This window comes from Limanda limanda, chromosome 14 (genome assembly GCF_963576545.1).
Source record: "Limanda limanda chromosome 14, fLimLim1.1, whole genome shotgun sequence".
NCBI classification, from domain to species: Eukaryota; Metazoa; Chordata; class Actinopteri; order Pleuronectiformes; family Pleuronectidae; genus Limanda; species Limanda limanda.
Genome location: NC_083649.1, coordinates 22,014,985 through 22,030,109, shown reverse-complemented (window position 1 = coordinate 22,030,109; position 15,125 = coordinate 22,014,985). Strand labels below are relative to the sequence as shown.

Below are 15,125 nucleotides of genomic sequence, written 5' to 3'. Positions count from 1 at the left end.
AATTTTCACACAATGTTGAAGAAAGAAAAGAATCCTGCATCCACCCCCAGATCCATATCTGCACCAAAATGTAAATGGTTGTCTCCTGACCCGTATCGCATCCTTCCACATGGTTTAGTGAAAAAAACGTCCAGCAATTTTTGTGTAACGCTGCTAGCTAACAGACCAAAAATGAAAAGGTGAATACCTCTATACAAAGGTTATTTTCAGTACTTGGATAAAATCCTGTGTCTTTTCGTCTTCAGAAGTGAGAAGCTGTCATTATTAGGGCCCGAGCACCGAACCGTGGGAGGCCCTATTGACATTTTAAGGATAATTTTTTTTATTCAGGCAAATTAATTGGCTTTTTGAGGGCTGTAACATGCTCAAATTCTTACCAAACTTTGCAGAAAATTAGAAAGTGGTTAAAATTTACGTATTCTGGAGTAATTTTAAATGGGCATGGCAAAATGGCTGAACAGTGCCCCTGCGCCCCCTGGAACGCGTTCACATTGACAGATCTTCACAAAAATCATATCAATCGGTGTATCGTGACCAGACAACCAAAAAAGTCTCAAGGGGCATTATGAAAAACGTAACAGGAAGCCCGCCATTTTGCATGTAGTGGCCATTTTGCCATATTCCACATTTGTACTTTGAGGTACTTGTACCAGGGCTTTCATCAGATCAACTTCAAATTGAGTTGAGTGTCATCTAAACTTGAAAAAGATAAAAACTACTGTTAAACTATCCTTATGGATAACGCTCTTATCAATGTATTACGGTAATAGCATTGGCTGTTATATTAGAGCCGTTACAGTTTCTCATACCTGTGTGTGTGACTTGTATGTCGTCAGTTCACTTGTATGCTGTTCAGAGATGGATGGATATAGCCAATGCACATGTAAGGACTAAATACTTATAAAACAGACGCTCCACTTATACTTTAATGCCAAGTTATACCTACGCAAGTCAGATAACTTAACAAGTTATGGGCCCAGGGTTGAAGATAAGCGAGCGTGAATAAGTTTAATGAGACATTTAACGCGATAGCTAGCAGAAGAAGAAGCTAGAAGAAATTGACGGGATGATAAGATGGCTAACCGAGCAACAGGAGTTCCAGCACCCCAGCTTTTATTTGATGGGTCTGAGGAGAAATTTGACCTTTGGGAAACGCGGTTCCTAGGCTGCTTACACATTCTGAAGTTAAAGGAGACTATCGTACGAGAACCAGACTAAGTGAGCGATGAAGAGAGACGGAAGAATGCCGACTGCTACGCCGAGCTGGTAAGGCTAATAGACGATAAAAGCCTATCGCCAATCAGACACAAGGCTACTGATGATGGCAGGAAAGCCCTGCGTATACTTAAAGAACTTATTCAGGGAATCGCAAACCACTGATTATAAATATGTACACATCATTAGCCAAGCTTCGTATGGCAGACAGCGAGACTGTTACTGACTATTTAATAAGAGCAGAGAACATCATTACAGCATTAAGAGAGGCAGGAGAGACCATGAGTGATGGACTGATCGCGGCCATGACGCTAAGCAGGCTACCAGACTCGTTCAAGCCGCTAGCCGTCCATGTGACGCAAAATGAAGATAGCGTTATGTTTGCAGACTTCAAAAGAAGACTACGAGTCTATGAGGAATCAGAGAAAATGAAAATGACAGAACCAACTACAGATAATGTGATGAAAACTTATACAAGACAGGGCGGAGGCCACAGCAAGCCACATAGTAACAGAAAAGAAGATGCCAACATTACTTTCTTCAAGTGTGGAATAAAGGGACACAATGCGAGAAAGTGTTACAGAAAAGTGTGGTGCAATTACTGTAAGAACAATTTGCATGCAGAATCACTTTGAAAGAAAAAGGGGGGACAAGATGGTGTCAGAAAAGTTGCAGAGGAGCAAGGTGGCGACCAAGACCACCTCTTCATGGCCAAATATGTTCAGAGTGATAGACCAACAGGTAATGTGAAAATGATAGACATCATGGTGGATGCGGGGTCGACTTCCCACATCGTGAATTACATCAACAAGTTCCAGAGCTTCGACAACTCGTTCCAGCCAGAGACCCACTCAGTGGAGTTAGCAGACGGAAGAAAGTGCAAGAGCAACAAATGGAGGAGCGACATGAGACATATGACAACACATGAAATAAATGAAAAGATACATGAGACAAAGACATCAGGTCACATCAGATATTTTGCAACTCGTTTATTGAGGAAATGCAGCAGGCGATGATTGACATCAGGGTTCAAACGTGTGATTATTTGACTTTAACTGATGAAAGCGACAGATGTTGAGACAGATCAACATCTGGTCTGCTGCTGCTCCTGGAAAGTTACTCAATACACAGGACGGACCTTCATGACGATGGACTTCACAGAGTAGTCATAGGTGGTTTTCCAAGTGTGCCATGAAACTCCAACAGCAAAGGGAGTCTTCTCCTTCCCCCAGCGATAAACCCCATTAGGGTTTGCTAGGTGACATTTGTCGTACCAGAAACCTCCCATGAAGTGTGCGGCACAGTTCTCAGGCCACATGTCCTGGTCTTTGTCAAAGGTGGAGAACATCATGCCATTGTGGTAGCTCATGGAGTCTCCTACAGAGACACAGAGAGGACACAGAGAACACACAGTGTTATAGACTGAAAATATCTGTAATAAACGAGGGATTTGTCTGAAGGAAACATGTCTCTGTCTGCCTCTGTCTGTCTCTATCTGTCTCTGTCGGTTCAATGCCGTCTCTCAGGAGGAGTGTCCATGGAAAAGATTTTAAATAGTTTTCTTTTGACTCAACAAAAGAACAAGAACTGAAAAACATTTTTATTTTCAAGAATGAAAGAAGATTCATGCAAAATGTTTCACACACACACACACACACACACTTACCTGCTCCTTTATCTGTGAATCCAGACACAGTCAAGTTGTATCCGTTACACTCAGAGTCGACGGAGAACAACCCGTAATGAGCGGACGCTTTATTTCCCTCAAAGTCCTCCATGTCCACCTGTAACTCAAACTTCGTGGGTCCTGAGGTAAGATAGTGGAGGTTGTCCAGACCTGTTACCACACACACAGACAAACACACACAGTTGAAAAGGGTTGTGTATTAACAGTAAGGTTCTCAGCTGTTCCTGTGGTTCCACTTCTCACCGAGCCAGTGTTCTCCCTTCACCGAACCAAAGCCGACCTTGTACTGAATCCAGGGCCGGTAGAAGTTGACGGTTCCATCCATCCTGGTCTGAATCACCTGAGCAGGTAAACAGTGGAATATGAGTCTCACTGATTTGACGCTTATTGAAAGTCAATAAAAATACTCACTGTCCAGGCTCGTTGGTCTGGACTCATCTGACAGTACACCTGCAACACATCAATACATGTGATCAACTCAAATGTTTCATTCAGGTCTTTTTCACTTTCAACACATTAGGTGACACTGACCAATAGAAGCCCAGATATTCATCTGATAGTAGTGATCATGGCAAGAATCAAATCTACTTCTTTTAAAAGTTTCCTCCAGAAACCAGCAGCTTGATGAAAGTGAGTCTGATGTGTGAGTGTGAACGTGAGAAAGTTTCCTCCTCCACTCCCTGAACGTCTGTTCTCTGTAACTCTGGTGAGTGGGTTCCATCTCCTGTGAGAAGAACTAACTGAGATTCACAGCTTCAACTGTCACAATCAGCTCCAGTTGAAGAGTGAAGCTGAACTGAGATCAGCTAAAAAGACTCTGAAATCATTCAAAACCAGAGTTTATCTCCAATATTCAGCGGGAAACTTTGAAATATGAAGAATTCGAGACAGCATCAATCCCCTCATGTGGCTGCAGGGGGTGCTGTTGATCAGTATCGGTGACATGTTGCTTTAATGATTCTATGTATGAGGGGTTAACATGTTTCTGTCCAATAATGAAACGCAAGTGAACGTACTTCGACTTTGAGGTTCTCTCCTGCAGGGTAGATTGAGTAGGGGCCGCTCTGGTGGTGATCTCCGACTTCATTGGTGTAGCTGCAGTCAGTCGGATATTGGGCGACATGGCAGCTGATCAACGCTGGAGCCAAGAGGAGGAGGAGGACGACTTGAAACAGCTGGAACAGAACAGATGTTTCAATACTTTGACCTCTTGAGTCATGGGGGCGTGGTCACAGTCAACAGAGGTGGAGCTTATCAAGATAAAGATCCACATAGTTTGTCCCCAAAGCCAAGTGGCTCAGATTAAAACTTGTCTATTCAGAGCCACCTTTGAAACATTAGAATTGAGGAGAAATAATCTGTTCACTCACCTTCATCATCAGTGTTGAGGAATTTTATTATGTGTAGTGTATATTCTATCTGTACAGGAGAATAGAGCCTGTCTAGCTCCAAAGATCCTCCTTCTCTCCGTAAGCAGAACCCAGGTCAGGTTATAGATAAAGGACCAACAGGACATTGTAGTTTCTTCACGGTCACTCTAACTCAGAGGCTCCAGAGAGAGACACCAACTCTTTGTGTATTTCACCAGACGTGAGGACACAATGTGATTCATGAACACACACTTTAGACTGAACTGTCCAATAGGATGCAAACACCTCCATGAAACAGAGAGAGGGACATTCATGGATGTGCTGTTGGAATGGGTGACGCAGGGTGAGGGAGATATACTGGGAGGCTGTGGGAGACATCTTCAGACTTGGAGGAGACCAGGGGCGGCACCTGGTACAGGCAACATAGGCGGTTGCCTAGGGCGCAAAATGCAGAGAGGGTGGCACAAGAGACTGATTTATCATGACGTGACACATGAGATGTAAAACAATACATTAACGTCACACGGGGGACGCACCCCGGGGGTTGGCGGCTACAGGCTTGCTTGGGGCAGGCACCTGTGAAAACCATCATCATTTACCCCTGAACCAGCGCAGAGAAATGCGCTTCCTGTGTGAACAGCCAGGCGGCTGCTCCCACGAGAATTGGCACCTCCACCTCAGGTGTGCCCCTGACTTACACGCTGCTGTGTAAGAGTCAAAGATACATTTTAAAAAAAATGTAATTATCAGGTGCACAATTCAGAAAGCGCCTCGAAGTAGAAAAGGACAAGAAAGAACAATATAGAGGTAAGAATCACCCTGCTGGTGCATGACAGTTTATGTGTGTATGTTGGGGGGAGCCAATCTGAAATCTCGCTTTGGGCTCCAACATTGCCAGGGCTGGCCCTGGTGGAGACAGTCACTGCGGTTACATGTGTCCGATTGAAACTCGATTTCTGGCGTTGTCGGGTTTCATTCGAAGATCCATGTCATGTAACTCCACAAATCTAGATTTCTTGTGTCCGACTGAAGTCGGATAACCACCCCCAGATAAGTAGATCGGATTTGGCTGTATATCGGACAACGCGCGCATGTAACTCTGGAAGCTAGACAACAACTGGAGATGACGTCTTTGCGCATGCTTGAGATCCTGCCCCCCCTCCCTGGCCGTGACCCGGACCATTCTAATCAAATGCGCCGTTTGCATTCGCAGTACTCCTAGAGTAAACATGCACAACATCATGTAGAGGGACGTAGCTTCACCTTGCTCTCCGTTCGTCATCTTTCTCGCATGCTGAGTTGAAGGCTGTTGTTGTTTTTTGTTGGTAGTCACCACTAGCTGTAATGAAAACAGCGCCACCTATCGTAGCGGGGTATGAAATGCTTTCGGACAAGAGTCGGATTTCTCAGTGCCATGTACCCTGAGATAGAGCAGTTAACCCCCCATGGATAGAGAAACCGGGCTTCAGCCGAAATCGGGTTTATGCCATCATGTAAACGTAGTGAGTTGCTCATGTTGCTCTGTTGGTGTTTGTATATTGTTTCACCTTCTGGTCTCCTTGATGCATCAGCTGCGGCCTGACATCTCCTTTCACCAGCTTCCAGGAAACTTCCATGATGAACAGATTTCTGCTGAAAATAAAACAAAAACACAGTCAACCAATGAGTGAACTCACCTGTCTCACCTCACCTGTGTGAACTCACCTGTGAGTCAAACTCACAGGTGAGTTCACAATATATAGTCTCATATGTAAACAACCCACCACATATTAGTGTTGAGTGAGCAATGCCATGTTATATAGCACAGGTAATGATGTCACGGAGCATGTTGTGCCTGCGTGCACTTGTAACCTGTTGCGCATGCGCTTAATAAACGGTCTCGTGTTCCCAGACCAAGAAAGAAGAAGGTGCTCTGATTTTTCCTCCCGTGATAATTAGTTAACCAATCTGGTGACTGCAAACGGATAGACCGCTGCAGAGATGTCCACCGCAACAGGTTATGGGCCCAGTCAAACAGGCCAGAGGTGGTTCAGACTTTTATTCGACGGTGATGAGAAAAGTTATGAACTCTGGGAGACGAGGTTCCTCGCGCACATGGAGTTGCGTCACCTCAGAGAAGTTATCCTGGAGGACCCGCGGATAGATGAGGATGACGACGATGCTCTCGCCGAAGATGAGACGAAGAACGGTGAGGCATATGCAGAGCTGGTGCAATGTCTGGACAACAAGAGCTTATCGCTGGTGATGAGGGACGCGAGACGTGACGGGAGAAAAGCACTGAATATTCTCCGCTAGCACTATGCGGGAAAGGATAAACCCCGTGTGGTGAGTTTATATTGTGAACTTTCCTCGCTCCAGAAGGCCAGCAATGAAACTGTCACGGACTATATTATTCGAGCAGAGACAATATTCACGTCATTGAGAAGAGCAGACGAGCAAATAAGTGACGGGCTTCAGATAGCTATGGTGGTAAAGGGGCTACCTGAATCATACAAGCCATTCGTCGTGCACATCACCCAGACAAATGACACTGTAACGTTCGGCGAGTTTAAAACAAAACTGCGGAGTTACAAGAGTACTGAAAAATATGGGAAGAGTGACGTGAATGTTGAAGAAGACAACGTGATGAGGATGAGCGGAGCAACGAGGTCACGAGGACGAGGAAGAGGAAAGAAAATGGACCTGGCTGATGTCGAGTGTTACACGTGCGGCAAAAAGGGACACATGGCCAGGATATGTCCTGACGAATACCAGGTGAGAAGAGAGGAACGAAGATGGGACGCGCCACAGCGAGGAAGGGGACGCGGCCGGGGACGAGGCCGTGACCATGTGAAGAAAGCTGATGGAGAGACGGAGGCAGAGCCCACATCTTTCTGTTTCTTCAGGATGAGTGACTGTCCCACACAAAGAGGAAACAAGAAGGGTCTCATGGTCGACTGCGGAGCGACAACACACATGATCAACGACGCCACGAAGTTCATAACAGTTGACAAGAGCTTCAGACCCGAGGACCACATGATCGAGCTTGCTGACGGATCCAAGGTGAGCGGGATGGCGAGGATGAGGGGAGACGCCGAAGTTTACTTGCTGGACAGCGAGGGACGACAAGTGAAAACGAGGCTAAAGCAAGCACTCTACATCCCCTCGTTTCCACAAAACATCTTTTCAGTCAAAGCAGCAACAGCCAACGGAGCTGAGGTCCGCTTCAAGGACGGTAATGACTGGCTGGTCCACAGGGAAGGTACTAAGTTTAAAATGGATGTGTATGGTAAGTTGTATTACCTTAGCACAGTGGAGAATGAAAATGTTGATGAAGTGTATGGTTGTCATGACATTCAAACGTGGCATAGGATACTAGGTCATTGCAATTTTGAGGATGTTGCAAAATTAGAAAAGGTGGTTGAAGGGATGTCTATTAAAGGGAAACATGACAAGTCCAATCAAAACTGTGAAATATGCACACAGGGAAAGTTTACACAAAGCAGAAACAGACAGGCAGACGCTAAAGCTACAACCGTATTAGAGCTAGTACACACAGACCTATGCGGTCCTATAGATCCAGCAGATAAAGACGGATACAGATATGCGATAGCATTTACTGATGATTACAGTGGGATGATTTTTCCATATTTTATTAAAGCAAAGAGTGACACGACAAAAGCTACAGAAAAATTCATAGCAGATGTAGCTCCATATGGAAAAATAAAGTGCATAAGATCTGATAACGGCACAGAGTTTACCGGGCAGGAGTTCCAGTGTTTACTTAGGAGTAAAGGGATAAGGCATGAGAAGAGTGCACCCTACTCACCCCATCAGAATGGAACTGCCGAAAGAGGTTGGAGAACATTATTTGAGATGTCTCGATGCATGCTATTGGAGAGTAACCTCCCAAAGAAATTGTGGACATATGCTGTACAGACAGCAGCTCAAATCCGCAACAGGTGCTTCAGTAAGCGGCTAGAGCAGACACCTTACTGTGTTTTCACAGGAAAAACACCTAACCTATCCAACATGAAAATATTTGGCTCTGAATGCTACGTATATAAGCAGGATAAGAAAAAGCTGGACTCTAGATGCGAAAAGGCGATCCTTGTAGGCTATGACAAATATAGTCCAGCATATAACGTGTACTATCCTGAGACAGGAAAAGTCCTAAAACATAGGCTGGTGAAATTCATCACCAAAGGTAGCGCAGAGAGCCAGACTCAGACAGATTGTGACATGGGGAATGACACTGAGAGTCATGAAGATACACCACAGCAGATAGTCAACCAGGGTCAGGGACAGCCTAAGGAAAGTAAAGAGTCCAATGTTGAGGAGACTGATGAGGCAGGTCCGACCCAGACAGATAGTACTCAGAAAGAAGAGGGAGAAAGGAGATATCCTACGAGACAGAGAAAGGCTCCAGACTACTTAAAGGGGTACCAGTGTAAAGCTGATTGTAAAAATGACGAATGTGAAAATGTAGATTATTTCTACAGAGTGGCTTATGATGTACCTAAAACACTTAAAGAGGCAATGGACTCTAAGAAGTAAAAAATGTGGGCTGACGCGATGAAAGAGGAGATGAACTCTTTGACAGAGAATGACACTTTCACTCTGACCCTACTGCCAAGAGGCAAACAAGCAGTGGGAGGTCGCTGGGTATATGCAGTGAAAGAGAGCCCAGATGGATCTGAGACTTGTAAAGCCAGATATGTCGCAAAGGGGTATGGTCAAGTGGAAGGGATCGACTATAAAGAGACTTTTTCACCGACAGCCAACATGACCTCTGTGCGAGCATTAATGCAGGTGGCTGTACAGGAGGATCTCACCCTACATCAAATGGATGTGAAAACTGCTTACCTCCATGCTCCAATGGACTGTGAGGTATTTATGGAGCAACCGGAAGGTTTTGAAATCAAGTCAAACACAGGGGAACACTTAGTGTGTAAACTCAACAAGTCATTGTATGGTTTAAAACAGTCCGGACGTAACTGGAACAAGTTACTCCATGATCATCTTACAGGGAATGGTTTTGTGCAAAATGATGCTGATCATTGTGTCTACAGCAGAAAATCTGAGAATGAGAAAGTGATTCTGTTAGTATGGGTAGATGACTTAATCATAGCAGCGAGTAACAACACCTTACTCAGTGATGTAAAAGAAATGTTGAAGAGAAGGTTTAAGATGAAAGATATGGGTCCACTTAAACACTTCCTGGGTATCGATTTCAGACAGAGTGAGGGAGAGATCAAAATGACTCAAAAGAGACACATAGAGAAGATATTAACCAAATTTGGAATGTCTGAATGCAAACCCAGATCCACCCCATGTGAGCAAAAGTTAAACTTTGACAGTGAGGGTGAGGTTATTGATTCAACAGGATATAGAGAGATAATAGGTAGCTTGATATACATTATGACATGTACCAGACCTGACCTGAGCTGGGTTGTTAGCAAACTATCTCAATACCTAGCAGAACCAAAGCAACAGCATTGGGCTACAGCAAAACACCTACTGAGGTATTTAAAGGGTACTATAGACCAAGAACTACACTACCAGAAATGTGAGGAAAGCCCACTACAGCTGGAGGGATATAGTGATGCTGATTGGGCAGCCGACAGGGATGATAGGAGGAGCACAAGTGGATACTGTTTCAGCTTAACTGAGAATGGTCCAGTTATATCGTGGAAGAGTAGGAAGCAGCCAACAGTGGCATTATCCACCTGTGAAGCTGAGTATATGGCACTAGCAGCTACTACTCAAGAGAGCATGTACCTTGTACAACTACTTAGAGGAATAGATAGTAGCCAGCATGTACCAGTAAAGATATATGAGGACAACCAGGGGGCGATAGCTTTATCTAAGAACCCAGTATGCAGACAGAGAAGCAAACACATAGATATATAGTATCACTTTGTACGGTCTGCACACGCAGAAGGGAAGATATCTATAGAATACTGTCCTACTGCAAACATGGTTGCTGATGTCTTTACCAAGCCAGTGACAAAGGCTAAGTTTGAAAGTTTCAAGGGGTATTTGTTTGGAATGTAAATGTGAACTGGCAGATGAAAAAGTTTTGAAGTTTTTAGAACACTGTCAGTATACAAAATGTTTTATTTTGGAGTTATGTATTTTTGGTTTTTATTTACCACTATAGAGAGAGCTATACACATGTCTTTGAGTGGGAGTGTTGAGTGAGCAATGCCATGTTATATAGCACAGGTAATGATGTCACGGAGCATGTTGTGCCTGCGTGCACTTGTAACCTGTTGCGCATGCGCTTAATAAACGGTCTCGTGTTCCCAGACCAAGAAAGAAGAAGGTGCTCTGATTTTTCCTCCCGTGATAATTAGTTAACCAATCTGGTGACTGCAAACGGATAGACCGCTGCAGAGATGTCCACCGCAACAATTAGTTTATTCTAACGTCGCTCACTAGTTCAGTGAGCCTGGGTGTGACACTCAACAGTCATCTCTCCCTCACTGCCAACATTGCTGCAACAACACATTCCTGTAGATTCATGCTGCACAATATCAGTACCTGGACCAGTAGTTGCATCCGTTTCAAAACACTAGGACTTGGTACCGTGCTGTGACCGGATCAGGTACAGTCAACATCCAGGACATAGTCAAACCTTACACCCCAGCCCGTCCGCTCCGCTCTGCATCGGCCAATCAGCTGCTACCTCACTGCGAGGGACAGCTGTCACTCAACAACATCACATCTTCCTCCAGACTGAAGACACACCTCTTCAGAATACACTTAGAATAAAAGTTTAAACTAACAGTTTAGTAGCACTTATATGTCAGTTACTTATAGAACTTTGTAGTTTGGATTTCTTAAAGAAATTGCACTTTCTTAATTCTTGTTGTTCCGGGTTTGTTGCCTCGTGGTTGATGCACTTATTGTGAGTCGCTTTAGATGAAAGGGTCAGTTAAGGGTCAATAATTAACCATAATAAAGCTTGTCCACTTCCAAACTCCCGTTTGTTTGGGGTCCTCTGCCAGGAGATGGGGTCAGGGCACGAACAGCTGTTGCTGCACACTGAAGTTCGCTGGCTCTCCAGGGGGCGGGTGTTACAACGGCTGTATGAGCTGCGAGAGGAGGTAAAGTTGTTTTTGACTGAAAGTCAAACAGATCTGGCAAAGCCCCTTGATGATGCCATGTGGCTTGCCTCTCTCTCCTATTTGGTGGATATTTTTGACCGGCTGAATGGCCTTAACCGGTCTTTGCAAGGCCGCAAATCTAAAGTTCTGCTCCTCGCTGATAGAGTGAATGCCTTCACGCAAAAAAATGCTCTCTGGCATGGTCGCATCAGTTCACGAAACTGCGACATGTTTCCCAGCCTTGCAGACATCATTGCCGATGCACGTGGCACTGATTTCTCCTCTCTCCTCCAATCAGCTGCTGATCACCTTTTAGCGCTGAAGAATTAGTTTGGGTCCTATTTCAAAGAGGACTACCGTTCATTCGCCTGGGTTCGGGATCCATTTCTCTGCTCAGCAGACGAGCTGTCAATAGACTTGCAAGAGCAGCTTATTGAGATGAAGAGTGACAGTAGACTAAAGCATCTGTTAACCACCTCCCCTCTTTCTTCATTCTGGGTAGCATTGATGCCGGAATACCCTCAGCTTTGCGACATAGCCTTAAAAATGATCCTCCTTTTCGCGTCGACTTATTTGTTCGAGGCAGGCTTTTCAAGACTGATTGCGTTCAAAACTAAATATCTCAACCACGCACAGATCGAGGATGACCTGAGGATATGTTTGTCAAACATTGCCCCAAGATTTGAGGACCTTTGCAAGGCAAAGCAGGCTCATGTCTGACATTGACAGACCTCATTATTTTAAATCGCATGATAAATTTCCACGACCAACTTCACAGGATCCAAAGACCTCTCTTTGGTCGTCTTATATCTGCTGAGATGTTGAAATACCGATTTTCCATGGCTGCTTAGAGGATTTCTCAAATAGAAAATAAAACAGACATAGGAAATAACACGTTCATGGTTTTATTTGAAATGGGTATATTAGTCATTGTCTCCTGATTATTGTTGTTAGTGATGTTTATCTGACCCATCCTCATGGCAATCATCCTAGTTGAAGGCATTGTTCCCGTTTTGCCGGAGAAAACGGAAAAGGATTCGTGGAGACGTCCGCGTCTTAAATTGAGTGTTCAAGGGAAATTGTAGATGTGCACGATTTCATACACTTTATTGATAGGATGGGTAACAAGGGAAGTCAGGGACTTCCGGACCCAGAGGGTTCAAAATGTGGAACCTATGATTGCAAGAGTGGGGACGGGAAAGTGTGACATTTCTTCCAATATGGTCAAGAGACTTTGTTTTTCCTCATAATGGGTCATTCAGTGTAGACAAAATTAAACTCCTAAGAGAATAACCCATAAAAAGGTCACAATGTGGAAGGACAGAAGATAATAAGAAATATCTTGAAATGTGGGAAAAAGAATTAGAACGTAGGGACAGAAAACAAACGTTTAAATAGAAAAAAAAATGTAAAAAAATTAAAGAAGAAATTGAGAAGAAGATTGAAGGAACTGAGAAAGGTGAAAAGAAATCACATGGATCTATGTATCCTCCATTTACAGGTTGTGGCGGTCCTCTCCTCAACACCTGCTTTACTCCTCCTCAACGACAAAACCCTCCTCAATATGATGCAGTGACAAGACCAGACTCTACCAACAAACGAAGAGTCAGTCGCTGACTATCTGACTCGTCAGACTGTCTTGTTTGACCAGCACAGCTGCACCGCAACTGATTGACCAACCGGGTGGTTATGAAACACATCTGAAACAGACATTCCTGAATTGCCTGCTTCCTCACTACGAGCCAACAACTTCACTGAAACAGGAAGAGAGGGGCGCGGTCACAGACGTGGCCGCGGGAGAGGCTTCTCTCGACGACCCCCGCTTGCCAGAGATGAGTGTTTCATCTGCAGACAAAAAGAACACTGGGCAAAGAACTGCCCCCAACGGCGAGAGGACAGGGAGACAAGAACTTTCACTGCTGACTGAAATACAGAAAGTGAGGAGGGGGCAGACGGGGAGGAGACGATCCGAATACCCGCCGAGGATCATAGATCACACACACATACATACACGCTCCTGCAATGAAGAAGCGTCAATACTAACAGCACGCACACACACTCCAGACCACACACAACTTTGTTGTTCTTATGTTAAGTACAATAGTGATGCTTTTAAGAAAATGCCTCAACTCGAACTGTGTGTTAACAATCACAAACTTAATTTCATGGTCGACTCTGGTGCAGCTTATTCTGTGGTTAGGATGTCCAATTTACCCACATCTCCTGAAATGAGTCGCTATATTTTCTCTCAAAGCTCAACAGCAACACTAAAGCAAAATTTCACAAAACCTCTCCTGTGCACAGGTAAATTTGACAAACATCCCATAAGGTTTGAATATGATTTTCTGTTGTCTCGTTTATGAATCTCTGCTTTTTCCTTTTCCCGATGATTCTCTGAATGTGTCCAACATTGTTCGGTTGTCGACTTATTCAATGTTTTTTAGTTTTTTTTTGACAACAGGGAAGAGCACAACTGTGTTGCTGAACTTCAAGTCCAGTGTTCACCACGACCTTACCTTTCTGACGAACCTCTTTCTAACTCTGACTTGACTCTGTATGTAGATGGGTCCTCTAGACGTGACCTTGTCTCTGGTACTTACTGTGTTGGTTTTTCTGTTTGTTCAGATAACGATGTTCCCGTCTTGAGTTCTCTTCCTCATCACCTCTCAGCCCAGACAGCACGGAAGTATGCAATTGGCTACTGGTAAAACACTCACAGTCTACACTGACTCCAGATATGCATTCGGTGTAACTCGTGATTTTGACGCCCTTTGGCAAAATAGAAACTTCCTCTTTCAAACAACAGGCTGTCACACTCACATCTGACATGTCAATTCCTCTTTTTCATACAAATACAGTATGTATCACTTTTGATATGTCCTCCTCTCTCTCTGTAGTACTGTCAACTGTTACTTCTCCTGAGATCTCCCTATGGAAGACCTCTGGTACTATGTTCCTAACTGGTGTGTGGTGTGGCCCTGACAACAAACCCTGTTTGCCAAAAAATTTCTTTCCCCATTATGCTAAGTTAAATCACGGTAAAGATCATACATCTAAAATGGGAATGTTACCTATGATCACAGGACATTGCTTTACAAAAGGTTTCTCTACCTTTGCTCAAAAATACTGTCAGGCATGCGTAATCTGCGGCACACACAATGTTTGCAGGCCAGTGGCTGTAACCAGCCAGGCAGCACACCCACCGCCTGTACGACCTTTTGAACATCTGATGATGGACTTCATAGAGCTATCTAGCCTGACGTTGTCATACTCATAATTCTAGTCAGAATATGAGTGTGATACTGCTTCATTGGGCTGTGATTATGGGGCGTGTTTCAACCGAACCAGGAAAAAAAAAGCCTCTTCGCTCAATTGGATAGACTTACAACCAATCAGGATAACGTAGTATGTGACGTATGTTCAGAGGTGTCAAGTAACGAAGTACAAATACTTCGTTACCTTACTTAAGTATAAATTTTGGGTATCTATACTTTACTGGAGTATTTATTTTTCAGACAACTTTTTACTTCTACTCCTTACATTTTCACGCAAATATCTGTACTTTCTACTCCTTACATTTTTAAAATAGCCTCGTTACTCTGATTTAATTTTGGCACACAACCGCACCGGAGGGTTCCGAAAAAGGAGGAGAGCAAAGCCAGAGCTGTCAGGTTCGTCGGAGCAGGCCGGCAAAGGCGCACGGAGGTGGGGTTCAGAAGTGCTGAGAAGGAGAAGGAGGCACCGCACGGTCGTGGACTGGGC

The 15,125-nt window shown here is 44.4% G+C and overlaps 1 protein-coding gene across 4 annotated transcripts; it reads right to left on the bottom strand.

Annotated features, from left to right (window-relative positions):
- Positions 1–2,189: 2,189 nt before the first annotated feature.
- LOC133019306 (microfibril-associated glycoprotein 4-like) lies at positions 2,190–14,103 on the bottom strand. Of its 4 annotated transcripts, none has more exons than XM_061085730.1 (7): positions 13,964–14,103; positions 5,820–5,904; positions 3,919–4,077; positions 3,314–3,352; positions 3,146–3,242; positions 2,882–3,052; positions 2,190–2,592 (listed from the first exon to the last, which is right to left on the bottom strand). In XM_061085730.1, exons 2-7 carry the CDS (start codon positions 5,886–5,888, stop codon positions 2,336–2,338), a joined length of 792 nt encoding a protein of 263 aa, XP_060941713.1. In that variant the 5' UTR covers positions 5,889–5,904; positions 13,964–14,103; the 3' UTR covers positions 2,190–2,335. The 4 variants fall into 4 exon arrangements, with proteins under 4 accessions (XP_060941713.1, XP_060941714.1, XP_060941717.1 ...); XM_061085731.1 differs by having other exon boundaries at positions 5,820–5,901; XM_061085734.1 differs by lacking the exon at positions 13,964–14,103 and adding an exon at positions 13,880–13,957.
- Positions 14,104–15,125: the final 1,022 nt, after the last annotated feature.

Excerpts from the sequence above, each read along its gene's own strand:
- LOC133019306 (XM_061085730.1), bottom strand. The coding sequence starts at position 5,888 with ATGGAAGTTTCCTGGAAGCTGGTGAAAGGAGATGTCAGGCCGCAGCTG. Across the intron at positions 3,243-3,313 it reads CAGACCAACGAGCCTGGACA|GTGATTCAGACCAGGATGGA; the intron begins GTGAGTATTTTT and ends TTACCTGCTCAG. Across the intron at positions 3,053-3,145 it reads GAAGGGAGAACACTGGCTCG|GTCTGGACAACCTCCACTAT; the intron begins GTGAGAAGTGGA and ends GTGTGGTAACAG.